The 16,639-nt window shown below is 38.3% G+C and overlaps 1 protein-coding gene across 1 annotated transcript in view; it reads right to left on the reverse strand.

Annotated features, from left to right (window-relative positions):
• The window catches only part of RNF217 (ring finger protein 217), a 139,745-nt gene that overhangs the window by 33,639 nt on the left and 89,467 nt on the right, over positions 1-16,639 (reverse strand). The window contains exon 3 of the mRNA XM_066373319.1: positions 4,675-4,839. Coding sequence (XP_066229416.1) covers positions 4,675-4,839 — 165 coding nt within the window. The remainder of the gene's footprint in view (positions 1-4,674; positions 4,840-16,639) is intronic.

Here is a 16,639-nt window from a genome sequence, read left to right on the forward strand (position 1 = left end):
AGAGATGAGAAACATCAATTCTTCGTTGCAGTTCCTTAGTTGTTCATTGATTGATTTCTCATATGTGCCTTGACCGGGGGCTATAGCAGACCAAGTGACCCCTTGCTCGAGCCAGCGACCTTGGGGTCAAGCTGGTGAGCCTTGCTTAAACCAGATGAGCCCGCATTCAAGCTGGCGACCTTGGGGTCTCGAACCTGGGTCCTCCACATCCCAGTCCGACACTCTATCCACTGCACCACCTCCTGGTCAGGCTCCAAACAAGAATTTTTAAAAGTTAAAAGTACACACATACACAGACACAAACTAATTAAGTTAAAAAATATAGCACTGATATAAAAAGAAAGTAATAGGCTGAAGAGAAAATATGTCAGAAAAGGAGTTTATGTTTTCAAATAAATAGTTCATTTAATATGATAATAAAATATATTTCCCTGTCCTGGCCAGTTGGCTTAGCGGTAGAGCTTTGGCCTGGCGTGTGGAAGTCCCTGGTTTGATTCCTGGTCAGGGTACACAGCAGAAGAGATCATCTGCTTCTCCACCCACCTTCCCTATCTCTCACTTTCTCTCTTCCCCTCCCGCAGTCATGGCTTGAATGGTTGAGCACAGTTGGCCCTGGGCACTGAGGATGGCTCTATGGCAGGGGTCGGGAACCTTTTTGGCTGAGAGAGCCATGAACGCCACATATTTTAAAATGTAATTCCGTGAGAGCCATACAACGATGCATGTACATTACGCATTATCCAATAAAAATTTGGTGTTGCCCGGGAAAATAGCTGTGATTGGCTCCAGCCACCCGCAACCATGAACATGAGCAGTAGGAAATGAATGGATTGTAATACATGAGAATGTTTTATATTTTTAACGTTATTTTTTTAAATTAAAGATGTCTGTGAGCCAGATGCAGCCATCAAAAGAGCCACATCTGGCTCGCGTGAGCCATAGGTTCCACAACCCTGCTCTATGGCCTGCCTCAGGTGCTAAATTAGGTTGGTTGCCAAGCAACAGAACAGTGGTACAGACAGGCAGAGGATCGCCTGGTAGGGGGTTTGTTCAGTGAATCGCAGTTGGTGTACATGCAGGAGTCTGTCTCTGTCTCCCTGCCCCCCACTTAAAAAAAGAAAAAAAAAATTCCACCTGACTCATATAAATGGACAAAGAATGTAAACATAAAATTCAAAACAAGACATTACCAACTCAAAAATACATTTATATTCAATCTAAAAGCAAACAAGTATATTCAAAATACAACAACAAAATATTTTTAAACTATTAAATTAGTGTTTTAAAATACTTGAAATGCTAATACGAAATGCTCACAAAGGAACAGTTTCTCAAATTTTTCTGGTGGAATTATGTACTGTCCAATCTTTTTAGAATGCAAATTGGTAATATGTACCAAATGCTAAAGTATTAACATCCTTTAACTCAGTTAAAGGATCCCTTTAGAAAATATGCTTTTAAAGGTCTAAAATACAGAAAAAAGATATATTCAAGATGAATATCATCAACACATTATTTATAACATGTAGATATTTTAAAAACAATCCCCAACCCAAACAAAGCCAACTTGGATATCCCATAGCAGGAGGATATTTAAGGAAATATTACATAATTAATAAAATAAATGTTATAGAAACTCCTTATAACATGAGAAAGGTTTGACATGTTAAGTGGAAAAACAAAACATATCAAATCATCTGCCTACTACAGTTATCACTTTAAAAAATTGAGTTACTTAAATAAGGAATGATTGAGGCATACTAATAGGTTAACAGTGACTATTTTGAAGTGGCATGATTCTGGATGACCTTTTCCCCTTTCTTTTTTAAGTTTATATCACATATGATCTTTTTAAATAAAACAATCACTTAAAATCAAATTTATTATTACAATTATGAATGAATCTAAATAATTATAACTATGTAGGGTACCAAAATATATACTTTGGTCAAATGTTAAATGTATTTATCATTATTAAAACCATGTAGCCTTGTCTGTCCCTATCTATCCCTCTCTCTGACTCTCTATCTGTCTCTGTAAAAAAACAAAAACAAAAACAAAGAGAACCAAAAAAAAAAAAAAACACCATGTGGCCTGACCAAGTGGTGGCACAGTGGTTAGAGCATTAGACTGGTATGTGGAGGACCCAGGTTCGAGACCCCAAGATTGTCAGCATGAGCATGAACTCATTTGGTTTGAGCAAGGCTCACCAGCTTGGACCCAAGGTCGCTGGCTTGGGCAAGGGGTGACTCGGTCTGCTGTAGCCCCTCGGTCAAGGCACATATGAGAAATCAATCAATGAACAACTAAGGAACCGCAACAAAGAATTGATATTTCTCATCTCCCTCCCTTCCTGTCTGTCTGTCCTTATCTGTCTCTCTCTCCGACTCTCTCTCTGCCACAAAAAATTAAACAAACAAAAAGACCAAACAAACAAACAAATGAAAAAAACATGTAAAAGTATTCATATGAAAATATATGATCATTGTTTTGTTCACCTGGAAGCACCGTGTGAAATTTTTCTTTTTCACAAACTCCTAGCATCTCATCTTTCGTTTTCATATTTATAAATTTAAAGGGATTACTTATGAAAATAAAGCATTGGAGTATAAAATAAATATTAATTCACTGAGTTATATATCTTCATGCATTTCTATTATAAGACTAGAAATGCTTCATAAGGACAATATCATTTTGACATCCAACCAAGAAAAAAAATAATAATTAAGAAAAAGCAAAACTATAAAGTCATATGATTAAAAGAAAAACTGAAACCATTTGTATTCAAAACAGGCAATAAAATATGACACAACTGCCATAAATGTTATGGAACTTGAATTGCACCAGACAGTAGATTCTCTGCCACAAGATAGTCATGTAAACTGGTTCCATCTTCCTTCGCTTCTTTCCTTTCAGCTATTCGAAAGGGGAAGACCTTTTAAAGCCCTAGCCCTTTAGCCAATACTTCACAAGGGACTCAGTATGTATGTTTTCTCTTAACTGTTTATATTTGTTAAAACTAGAGGGAGTTATTAGTGCAATTCAGTCAAGTCCTACAGTTGGCTGCCTTTTCTTTCTATACATCAAATTCTAATTAAAGTTAGATGAGGTATAATTGTAACAAATGTATATTTTTATGTATTACCTCAATTCACTCAGAATTTCTCCACTGCATAATGCTGCAGTATTGCTGGTTCAGCATACAGTCTCACAGCCAAGCTAATTGATCATTGTTTTCATAGCTTTCTAGAGAGATAAACGTATACTCATGTACAAAGTGTTAGATGGAATAACTTAACAGCACTCCTAAATTCCTGCTGGCCTTTATTTAGTTTGAAAGTGAGCAGTAGCTTTTAATAAACTGGAAAAACAACAGAAAGGGGGCATGGCCTTATTTTTCATTGTTCATTGATGGATAAAGAATAAAATGTACGGAGCAACTAAATGCAGTGATCTGAAGAAGCCCTAAAATTGAAAGGATAATTGCAGATGAATTGGCCTTCCTCAGGGAAGACAAAGAATGCTTCAGCACAAACATCTTTAGACCTCACTTTTAAGAGAGCCAGGTCATCAACTATTTCACAACTTTCTTCCAAGTTGTTAAGAATGCAGCATGGTATTTTGTGCAATACTTTTACTACTATTTGTATAAACTAGTATGTGAATTTGGCACAGTGAACTTGTGCATCATATTCATCCTCATTAATCAGCTTCAGATACTTTTATTGCTTCAAGTTGAATTCACAATGATTAATTAAAATTTTTTTCTGAGAATTCACATTTCACCTATCTGGTGCTAAGTCTCTAGGAAGAAATTGCAGAATTGTTCTTAAAAGGAAATAAAGCCCAACTTAGGCATGATTTAAAAAAAATAAATTTGGCAAGAAGCGGAAACCACATACGGTAGACAGCACATGCACACACACACAATTTTCTAATGTGAGCTCTTTAAAACACGTCAATTTTCAACAACTCCTATTATGCAAGCATCAGATGCAAAGTTTTCTGGCTGGGCTGACTTGCTGACTTCTCTCTACAGGCGGCTCTTGGATGGTTTGCATGGTTGACTGTCAATATCAAGGTTGAAGCTCAAATACCTACTAACTCTTGATACTTGCATGACACTTAAAGAGAAAAATGAAAAATGGAATCCATAAAATTCCTAAGTCCTGATTTTAGCTCTTAGCTTCTACCTCACCAGGTTTACAAAAGGCAAATGATCAGCTTCCTGTGCTCCTGCAGTGACAAGTGATGGCAGAGGGAGAGACAAGCAGAGGACACAGGGATGCGGAACCTGCCTAATGGAGATATGATTCTAATACATGTGGCAAGCTGGAGATAATACTTTTATACCATTTTCATACTAGCTTTACCCCACACACACATCTTCACTTTTAAGTGGGAAAGAAGAATTTGGCAGTTTAAAATCAATATGCGTAACCTCCCTAAATTTTAAAATGCAATGCCAATAAGAATATATACACTGTTCATATATAAAAATTTCAATTTAGTTATGTAACATAATTATTCCTCTAAAATGAAGCAGCAGATATTTCTTTTTCTGCACACCTGTAGTAATAAAGTTATATATACAATTCACTTCAATGCTGTAATAATATTATTCAATGACATCCAAATGCATGTGTTTTCGTCCTTTCCGAAAGGTGACCTCACCTTGCACTTTGGACATTTCTGGGCGTTCCTCTGCCCATGCTCGATTTCGCTGGCCCAGTGTCGCAGCAGTTTGTCTCCTTTTTTGTACTCCTTGCAGTTAACACCTTCATGCCAAGGAGAGTGGCACTTAAAACACCAGACGAATTGGCAAGTGGGGCACTGGATCTGTGTAAGGAAAAGTAGGGTAAGTACTAGTAGAAATACTAAAGTGTCTAAAGAATAAGAAAGGTGATACTTGGGGAAATTAGCTAAAAGGTTATCATTTGTTCAGATGTAAAGAATCTCTTACTCTATAAGACATAAACTACAAGATAGGATTATTCTATTACTAAAGGAGGAAAGAGCTTCTTTGGCATGGATGATTTGGCTGTTTGTAGGCTATATTAGAATTAAATATTTGGGTCATTCTGAAAATCAATCTAGTCTTAAGAAAATCTCCTAGATTGAAACACAGAATAAAACCCGAAGGCTCACAATGCCCCAAATCCATATACTCAGGCTGCCCTTAAATTCGCTTTCCTCTTGAACCAATTACCCAGCCATTCCCATTGCTCTTCTTATCAATGGCTTCATTCACTTTTATAACATCAAAACCCCACTGATGCTCCATCAACTGAGAAAAAAATCCACTGGCAAATGAGCCACAATATCAATGTTTCCTATGGAACACCACCTAAAATAATGGATACCCAACCTTTTTTTGCTATTAATCTAGGAGCTGTTACCGTAATTGTTTAAAAATAATAATACAAAGGATCTTATTAGAAATATACCAGTCTTGGTGGTTCTGTGGCTTGTCCACTAGATATCTTTGTATTTTTCACTGTGTGGTGGCATCTGTGAGAGTGTGTGCAGATGTTCATTGAAAATATTTGTCTACAACATGATATGGAGGACCGTAGCTGACTTCCTTTACTATGAATGACGGAGGAGTATCTCATTCTCATATGGTATTTCTAGTCATCACTCTTTAAAAACATATGTGCATTACTTGACTTCCCTAGACCTGTTTGATTAAAGTGAATTAATAAGATGTCTAACTATGAACAACATTGATAACTATTTTTCTCTGAGTTCCTGCATATTAATTATTTCACTGTAACTTGAGTGAATTTACTGACTACATTTTGAAAATCAGAATTACTTTTGATAAACTATACAAAATCATTACTTATTGTTTTTGGAAAACTACTATTTTGACAACGGTGGTTCCAGTATATACACTAACTGAGTGGCACTTAAAATCACAACTTTCAATTTATAATTCAAAGCACTGCAATTTCACTCATGTCAGGAATAGAAAATGTCCTTCCCAGGCAAATAGGAAGCAACAAAAGTACTTGTGCTTTTAATTTATATAAAAAAATAGCATTTTGTTATAAATTTTTAGATCTTTATTTATTTGTTGAAATTGTGTTATATGGTAATGCTTATATTGCTGCATTACCTGTATTACTTAGTTTTGTCACCAAAATAATGCTGCAAAGTAAGAACAACACAAGTTTACAAAGTAGAAAACTAATCACAGAGATGAAATAACTTGCCCACTGTAATATAGCAAGCATGTGTTAAAAAGAAATTTAAACAAAAAGTCCATCTGGCTCCATGGCCAACATTCTTTCTGCTATACCAAACCCTTCTCATACTAAACAGCATTCTTTCTCTGATGATTAAAAAGCAAACTGTATAAGTCAAATAAGGTCATGTTATTAAACTATTATTTTTAGGTGACTGGAGGGGAGATAGTGAGGAAGAGTCCGGCATGTGCCCTGACCATGACTCATCTGGCAACCCTGTCTTGGGCCGATGCTTGAGTACAAAGCTATCTTTAGTGCCTGAGGCTGACTTGCTGGGACCAGCAGAGCTATTCTCAGTGCCCAGTGCTGCACTCAAACAAATCAAGCCACTGGCTGTGGGAGGGGAAGAGGGAGGGAAGAAAGAATGGGAGGAGGAGAAGCAGATGGTTGCTTCTCCTTGAGTGCCCTGACCAGGAATTGAATCTGGGACATCCATACCCTGGGCCAATGCTCTATCCATTGAGCCACTAGCCAGGGCTAAGTAATTCAGTAAGTCAGAATTTTACATGATTACCAAGATAAGGTAAAATTTGGACATCTTTTTCAAGATTTTACTCACATGAATTAAGATAATCTCTGGCTCTAAGAAAGGGATGCTAATAGTCATTTAAATTAACCATTTTTGCCCGTTCTGATCATTAAAGTGAAAAGTCATATTTAAAGTAAGAAGACTAAGTTAAAGTATGTGGACTCCAGATAATAAAAGAATATAAAATTATCATTCCCCTGTGTCACTGAACCACGCAAGAAGGATCTAACTATTACATGGGGCCAAAAAGTGCACTCATTGCATTTAAATATACTTTTCAAATGTAATGAATGAAATGTGGAAGATGTCAGAAGATTCTGCTTCTCTTCACGTATCTGCCATTATGTCAGTAGGGTCTATCCACTTAATTTAGTTCTCTTCTATTAGACATTATTCATAATTCTAAATCACTGGACTCTAACATTGTCAAACTAAAAACTCTCTCTGGTTTTTAACCAGTTCGCCAGATTATATTTATGAAACGAATAGAAGAATGAATGTAATGGTGCTTTGAATGGGGATTAACTCTGTGGATGTTAGACATTATAAAGGTCCAAGGATCTATGGGACCGAGTGTTGAGCTATCACCTCTATGGATCTCTAATGAAGACATTTAGAAATGTGTGATTCTCCGACAGCACCAGAATGATAAGGAATCTGACACCTACTGTCAATACCAGGGACTCTAGCTATCAATTTTTTGTAATAAATAACTAAGTCCTTCTGAAGATCTTCCTGCCAATCCTCACCATCCACACAGACTTGGTGGCAAACTGAAAGGAGTTTTACACAAGCTCTCAAGTGAAGATAAATAATTTCAATTAAATTCAGACTTGACTACTTTCTGTCTCACTGAAAATATTACAATAATTATTGCTTTACATTAAACAATAAAAGGTCGAATAGCCAATCCCAATAGCCTTGTTATTCAGAAACTGCACCTGAATGGTCCAAATACTGACTTTTTGGTTTAAAGAAGCCTTATTCATTCTGACCTCAACCATGTTAAAAAATCAGCCTTACATAACACACACACACACACAGAGACATCAATATTACATCTTCCTCCATTACATTATTTATATTTATTCTTTCACATGAAAAGCCATCTCTCAACCACAAATTTCCTGAACAGAGTGCCTGTCTTGAGTAATTACATTCACAGAGGTCCCCATGCTCCCTCCTTGCTACTCAAGGGGTGGTCAGAGGAGTGGCACCGTCAGCATCGCCTGGGAGCTTGCGAGGAAAAAAATAATTCATGTCACACCCCAGACCCACTGAATCAGAGCTGTCATTTCACAGGGCCCCCAGATGATTCACAGACACAATAAAGTTTGAGAGGCACTGCTTTATACCCTGGGGCCCCACCTCCCTGGCCACAACTGATTTACAGAAATCGGAATGAGCCCCCATGCCAAAAGCATGTGCGTAGTGGCGGGCACGCGCTCTGTGCAGTAGGGCGCCTAACTGCCCAACAGAGGCGAGCCAAGTCGGGCTTTCTGTCTTGAGGGGTGTAACTGTGCTACACATGCTCTCTACGGTTGCAGTGGGGCAAAGACAGAGGAGGACCTAGTGAGCGTAGTGCAGATCGGGGAGAAGGGAACAGCAGTCCCGGCTAGAGAGACAATAAAGGGGCTCGCATGCTCCCAGAGCTAGTGTCCAATCCTCCGTGAGCCCTCCCTAGTGGCTGCTAAGCCTGCTCTCCTACCATACCGACCTCCTGTGAAGCCTTACAGCAAACCTCATCCACGGCGGCTGCTCGGTAGAGCACATCTCTGATTCTTGTAATTGGAGAAAGTCCAATGAACATAATCTGTCTACTGAAATCTTATCCAGATCAAATGCTACTTGCTTTACAATGTCTTCCCTGTCCCTCCCCACCAGAATCAGTTAACATGTAGATGTGTCATCTCCCTAACAGCCTACAAGCTCACTCAGGGCAAAGGCTGCAGCTCCTTCATCCTGTGTTCCCTGAGTTAAGCAACACAGAGCTTCTGGTGCAAGGAAGGAACTCAGTAAATGATATATAAAATGAGTTGTTTCGCACATAGCAAGTACTATATATCGGCTAACATTAAGTGAATTAAAAAAACCAACACATCTAACTTATGACAACTGACTTACATGATATGACTTCTTAGGTTAGCAGATGATGTTTACTAAATATTTTATTCACAGGACATTTGACTGAGCATCATGATTAATGTGCAAACTCTCTTACAAGAGTCAGGGCTACAAGTGTTTCCAGAATAAAGTTATCAGAGTTAGGAGTCTTAATTAACTTGTCGCAGAATCCATGAAAGATAAAATAACTTTACATTAAATTTTTAACTTTTGAATTCCCTTACTTTTTTCATAAATATGGGCTACAACAATATTTGGATGACAAGTTGAACCAACCTACTTTTCCTAAGCAAATGGTACTCTCTCTTGATAGTTCATCATGCCAAATAAAGAAATAATCCACAAAATAAAATAAAATAAATCTCTTAGCACCAAAGAGCACGGCAGCTGTATCTCTCCTTGCCTAAATTCCATATACTGCTACATACACAATTATTTAAAATAAATCACAAAATCATTATTGATCAAACTTTAAACATTAGACATCTACATGTAAATGTAGCATTACAAATACAAGCTAACTCAGTTTTCCAAGAAGAATTTTCTTTATTAAAACTTCAGATGAAGAAAAATACTCAGTAATAAAACATATTCATCCATTCATTTGCTCCTTTAAAAAATATTTATTGAGCACCTTCAAGCAGCCATGTTCTTAGTGTACTTATGTTAGGCATATAAAAAAGAATAAAAACACTTGTCCTCAAGGAATTCCCTGAAGGCTTACAAATATAAACCCAGAGAGGCATATAACCATGTAGTCACTGCTAGAGTAGAAGCTTTGATAAGCAGTGCCATGGAAAAGATGTTTCGGGGAACACTGGAAGATAGTGTTCAGAGGGGCCACGACCCTAAAATATGGTGGAATGTCACTGGGACAAGTGATGGGGTAACAGCACAGAGGCCTGAGAGCACATGGTGCACTGGAGAAATAACAAGTGTTCTAGTGTAGCCTGAACAGAGATGTCACTTCAGTTGACTTAACCCCGAGCCTTGCCGAAGTGTCCAAAAACCGGGTCTAATTAGTGTTAGATGAATGTACCTCTACTCTTGCTGTGTCTCTCAAAATACACTGTGGTCCAAAAAACTTCTTATATGAAACATGTAAAACTAAAGGATGTCAGACCAGGGTATGCTAAGAAAACTGACCGACATGCAAATAATAGGCCAACTTCCTAGGTATAAAAAGTTTTTTAATGACTTACTCTGGTTTTTTTTTTGAAGAGGGGAAGACTCTGAAGAAACACACCATATTATAAAGATAAGAAAAGAAGTCTTTGATACATGGCTTCAAATGCTTTCAAAAAAGCACTATCTCCTTCCCTAGAAAACCAAATCCTAAAGCCAAGAATGGCAGAGCAGGGAGGTTCTTCACCTGGGAAAGCATGGATTGACTTCTGGCTTCATTGTTTTCTTTGTTTAAGTATTGGTGTACATCACTGTAATTCAACATTTGTATACACTACAAATTGATTACCGCCAAAAGTCTAATCAACATCCTTTACCATACCACTGCCACCCTTCACCATTTTGACTTTCCCAGCCCCCTCCACCCAAGTCCCCTTGGGCAACCACCAATATACTCTGTATCTCTGAGTTTGTTTTCACTTTGGATTTCTTTTTTTTTTTTTTTTTTTTGCCTTGATTCTCATTCCCTAGGGCCCTGGTTGGCAAACTGCGACTGGCTAGCCATATGTGGCTTTTTGGGCCCCTAAGTGTGGCTCTCCCACAAAATACCATGTGCGGGCGTTACCTCAATAAGGAATGTACCTACCTATATAATTTAAGTTTAAAAATTTGGCTCTTAAAAGAAATTTCAATTGTTGTACTGCTGATATTTGGCTGTGTTAACTAATGAGTTTGCCGACCACCACCGTGGGGTTTATCTCCTACTTGGGGATTTCTCCCTGACTGTAGTGCATTAACACGTGGCTTCATGAAGCACTGCTCCCTGATCACCGTCCAAATGTGGCCCAGTGACCCTTCCCTTAATTTTTCACAGCATCACTGACATTAAACCAGAAAATGAAACAGAAGCTTTCTTCAGGGCTGGGGACAAAATGGGGACAAAAATGCAGATTAACACATAACTAGATAACCTATATGGCTATATGGTAGTTATTCGTAAACTTTACTGACTTCCCTCACATTGGTGCCAGGTTCCTTGTACACATGCAGCGCACTACTTATTGCAAAACACATTCACTTCAGTGCTAGCTTTTCTGTTCAGCTGAGAGGCATGCTCTTCTAGGGCGGCACGCCAGAAGCTGGGAAGTGGAAGTTTTGTCCTTTAAAGACTCCTCTCTCACCAGTTTGAAAATCCCTGCTTCATGCCAATTCATCTTGCTACTACCGCCTGGGAACACTTTCAAGCATTCACAGAGAGTTCTCTAAACCTCGAAAGCAAGCTCCAGAGAAGTGTTATCTGACGGAGCCTGTTTCTCCTCCCAGGGACTCACCTCCTCATCAGGTACAAAAGGTACGAGAAGATTCTGTCCAGATTTGTGTAGTCCAAGCTTAGGAGCCAGTGCAGGATGGCATTGTTCTGTTTTTAATAGGACACTATTCTGAACACACCAGGATAAGGCTGACGTCCCACAGAGATGCCCCCATAAAGTAGCTGGTAGGCCATCTAATTAACAGCCGTGTGAGGAAACGGAAGTATGATATTTTCTGTGACCCATAGGGGAAAGCAGGAGAAAGATAGATCTCAGCCCAAAGGTAGGAATGAATTCTTTCAAAATGGAAAGGAATGATTCTATAAGTAGCAAGTTCCTTAACATTGGAAGAGTTCAGTCAGTGCCTGGGCCACCCAGGAAGCATTCTGTAGAGGGTTCATGCACTGTCGACTGCCACATCAGGTTCCCTTACAGATCTGAGAGGGTCAATGTGCCAAAGTGAGGATACAGAGTGTGGCAGGTGAGAAAAGCACAGTCCTAACATTCTCTAGACCACTTTATAATGAGTACCAGACTTGGCTTAGTTTTTTTTACTACTCACAGGCGATCAGGGAGAAATGCTTCTTCACTTATCTCTTGTGTTGAAGACCCAAAAAATGATGTGATAAAGTGAAAAACCAAACAAACAAACAAACAAACAAACAAAAAACCCAGTTCCAAGTCCCTTTGCAGGTCAGTTTATGGTAGCTATGAGCCTTGATTATTATAGTTATTGTTTTTTAACCTTTTTTAAAAAAAGAGTTTATTTATTCATTTTAGAGAGGAGAGAGAGAGAGAAAGAAAAGGGAGAGAGAAAGAAAAGAGAGAGAGAAAGAAAAGGGAGAGAGAAAAGGGGAGGAGCAGGAAACAGCAACTCCCATATGTGCCTTGACCAGGCAAGCCCAGATTTTCGAACCAGTGACCTCAGCGTTCCAGGTCAACATTTTCTCTACTGTGCCACCACAGGTCAGGCCAGAATGAAAGAAGGGGAGATACAGAGACAGACTCCTGCATGCGCCCTGACTGGGATCCACCTAGGATCCCTTCTGAGGCCAATGCTCTGCCCATCTGGGGCTGTTCGCAAGAGAGTTATTTTAAGATCTGAGGCAGAGGCTCTACAGAGCCATTCTCAGTGGCCGAGGTCGATATTCTTGAATCAATTGAGCCATGACTGCAGGAGGGGGAAGGGGAAGAGAGATATAGAGACACAGAAAGAAAGAGATAGAAGGGGGAAGAAGGGAGAAGCAGATGGTTGCCTCTCCTGTGTGCCCTGACCAGGAATCGAACCAGGGACTTCCACATGCTGGGCTGATGTTCTTTTGTTAAGCCAACCAGCCAGGGCTTATTACAGTTATTGCAGTTTTTATTGCCAGAGGTAAGCTAAAATATCAAATGAATCCCAATACTTGACTTTTGTTGTTAGAAGTTCAAGTAAAGACTCTATAAAATAGTATGGCTAATTAATTCATCAAGAAAGCAACAAAGAACTATTTTAAGAAAGCATGTCATTAGTAACTAGAGGGAGAAATGCATCCCAATAAAATTTAGTAGTACTGCACTATAGCAGTGTGATATGATATGTGAGATGATAATGCCCCATTCGCTTCTTCAGACTGAGTTAGACAACTTCATCTTTCTCTCCCTCACAATTCTATATACTAACAACGATCACTTAAGAAGCAACACTTGTATTCTATAGTCTCCTGACATCGATGGTGCATTAATGCCAAAAGAAAACAGTATATGTCATAAACTACACTGATCTTGCAGGGTTGATGCACAATCTAATTCCCACTTCGCAAACACTGTCAACTTAAAATGATGGTGTCAGAGAAACTGAAGAGCAAAGCGGCATACTAGCCACACTTTCATAAGAAAGCTTTTCTACATAGAAAGAAATCTCAAATCATCTTCAAAAGAAGGAAGTTAAGCACTATTCATTCAGTCATTCATTCATTCATTCATCCATCCATCCATTTAGTTATATCATACATACAAATTATCATTACTTACAAATAAAGTGGAGCAGCTGGGATTTGAACAAAGGATTGATAGGCCCCCAGAAGCAAAAATAATGGGCAGCCATTGCCATTCTTAGGTCCAAAGACCCAAGGGGGGAAGAAGTTTCTGGAGCCCAGTGAGAATAGGAACATGGGGGAGAGAACACCCAAGGGGAAGCTACTGCCAGCACGTTGCTCTGACTCAGGGAGGGAGTGAGGATGTAACAACACATCTACTACTCTCTCCTTCCATCCTATCTTTTGCCAATGGCAACCCTTGGCCGAATGCAAACAGAAATTGAGATGGTAAGGAGGCTGGAGAAGCATTCCAAAGAGGCACTTTCTAGAGTACAGAACAGGTCAGAGATGGTTCAATAATAGTTACAGGAAGAGGGCACACTGAGTAGGACCCAAGTTCCAGCCTTTCACCGAAGCATTATTTAAAGCACACCAATTAGGAATAAGACATCCATTGATTTGATTATATTCTTAAAGATCTTAGAAAAATCAGTTTACCACTTGAGGAAATAATATATTTGTGTACGGTTTTGTAAAATACAATTTCTAGCCAGAAGTTTTATAATTATAAGAGAAAAATAAAAAGAATGCTAAAAATATAAGGTAATAACACAGAGCCAAGTTTCCCCAGGACATTTTATTGGCTTTTTATTTTACCTTAGAATGAGTCCAAGGACCATTTTTTATCAAGGTTTTTCTAAATCCCATATTTATGGTTAGAAGAGTGGGGATTATTAGTTTTGCTTTGAGAAAACCATAAGGAGAATTATTTCTAACACGTTTCTATGCTGACTTATATATGCCCATTAACACACTACAAATCAATATGGAAAGGGGGATCATTACTTGGTCTACACTTGGATATAAGAAGGAAACCTAGAACTGTTCCTACTTCAGTAAAATAATGTCCAATCATTTTCAATCTACCTCTCTCTTCCATAAAAAAACTAACTTTCTTCACTTCCCCAAACATACATTTAAAAAAATTTTTCTGTGAATTCAATGACCACGTCCCACCCCCAAATCTTATTGCCTTCCACCAGATCACTACTGAGTGTAAGATCCATGTTTTCTGAAAATCTCTCAGGTGCCCCAAAGGGTCCTCAAACTTAATGCTCTCAGCACATTTTAAACTAATTTGTTGTCCACCCCCTAAACTGACTCCTCTTCAAGACACAATCAGTTTCATCCCTACTTGACTCCCACCATCCATCAGTCACCCGATTGTTTTTTCCACCTCTATTCTTTTTGACTCCTCCATCCCCTTCCCAGTAACCCAGGGTTGCCCATTTTGCCATCCTTCCAAAAAATGAGAACAAGCACAATAATTTCTAGCATACGTTGAGAACTTAGGATGTGTGAGAGATGCTGTTAAACACTTTACATGCGTGACCTCATTTAATCCTTACTACACTCATGACAGGCACTGTTACTACCCTAGCTACCACTAAAAGATGTAGAAATTGTACTCAAGGTCACAGGGGTAGTAGGTGGCAGGCTGAGAGTTTAAATTATTTTGAAGCTAGGGCTCTACCTACCCTTTTTAGCTTGCCAAATTAAAAATGGCAAGGCTTAGTTTAATGTGTTTATTCTTTAATGAAGCCTTCCCAGTATCTCCTATCCTTTTTTTTTCCCTATGCTCCCAATATTTTCCACCCACATCTACTACCATATGCATTATTATTTATGCATTGGCCCTTTATTAGTTCCTTAAACAAATATATTTTGAGAGCACACTCTACCTGCCATAGTGTGTGATACAGGTTGTCAGCAGTAAGCTAGCTTGGGTCTGGCCTCCTAGAGACCAGTGGGAAAGAGAGAACTTAAACAAACAGCCACACAAATACACCATAAAGTCCCAGATGATAATTGCTATGGAGAAAAACTTGAGGCGCCGCTGCTGCACCTGTCTGCAGGTATCACGAGTGCCCTTAGGGCCGCAGCCTCAACATTTTTATTTCCCCACCAGTAACTTTCCCCCTGGATAGATATGCAGTCGGAGTTGAATTTAATACATTATAAGAACTGTTTAAGTTAAAATTTAGAATTCTCATTGGAAAATAAATCAACCTTGCAGAAATAGAATGGTAAACTTTTTGGTCTCATGACAACTACTGAGGGACAAAAAAACAAATATAAGTGAAAAAGACTAGCTTTGACCAAAGGCAAGGTTGTCTCAATGTAAATCTCTCAGTTCAGGAACGCACTTGTTATATTTGATATAGCATGAGTTTGACAGAATTCAGAACATCATGAAAAGCTCTATTCATTCAAACTTTTGCCAGAAGGGAGATGCTGAGTCAGAGCTTGGAAGCATAAGCTGGTTCTTGTTACTGTTTGTTGATATGTTCTGTTTACACCTTTTCCATCTGCTGAATACTAAAGATTTAACAAGTGGTATTTACACACACACACACACACACACACACACACACACACACACACACACACACAATTAAAATAAAATCCCCAAATATGATATTTTAAATCTTGAATTTCATGTAAGATACAATCAAGGATATTTCTTGCTATAAAATAGCTATGATATTTTCAAGCAATTTTAACTTTCTATGATAAATGCTTCTGAAGTGACAGCTTAAGCCATAATAAATGCTCAAAAAGCGACAATTTAGATCAAGATGTTGTAACTCAATGACTCAAATAGAATAATACTGAAATATATATTATGAAGGTTTTATTATCAATAGATATGATACCTGCTGTAAATAGCATTATAAAGAGATTTTAAATTGCCCAGACAGGTTATACATTAGTAGTCACTTTTTTTCCCCTGTTTCTGTTGCCTTATGACTCAATTAATTACATTCAAGTACAAGTGAATTACATTCACTATTCTTAAAATTAAGATAAACTATACCAATTTGGAAGTGGGTTCTGTGATTGGGGAAATAAAATTTAAAAATATAGCAAACATAAAAATTATTCGTTGGTTCATCTCAAAGAACAAAGACCTTAGCCTCAGCTTCGGTGCTCCTGCAATCCTGAATGTCGTAGTTGGTTTGCTATAGAATCCATGTCCCTACTCATTACCCAGACAGATATGGACATATAAGTCAGGTGGCTAATGTTAATGTGAGAACTTGGAATTTAATGATGAAAAGTGTTATATAAATATTACACTAAACAGCCAAATCATTGTTTCAGGAATTGTTTGAATTATTCCTAGATGTTTGTACAATACAAAACAGAGGGATTATTTACCCTTTCTGTTATAGTAAAGAAGAATAACAACCATAATCAACCCCAGTTCTGTGGCGGCTC

Source organism: Saccopteryx leptura, chromosome 3, assembly GCF_036850995.1.
Source record: "Saccopteryx leptura isolate mSacLep1 chromosome 3, mSacLep1_pri_phased_curated, whole genome shotgun sequence".
In the NCBI taxonomy this organism is placed as follows: domain Eukaryota; kingdom Metazoa; phylum Chordata; class Mammalia; order Chiroptera; family Emballonuridae; genus Saccopteryx; species Saccopteryx leptura.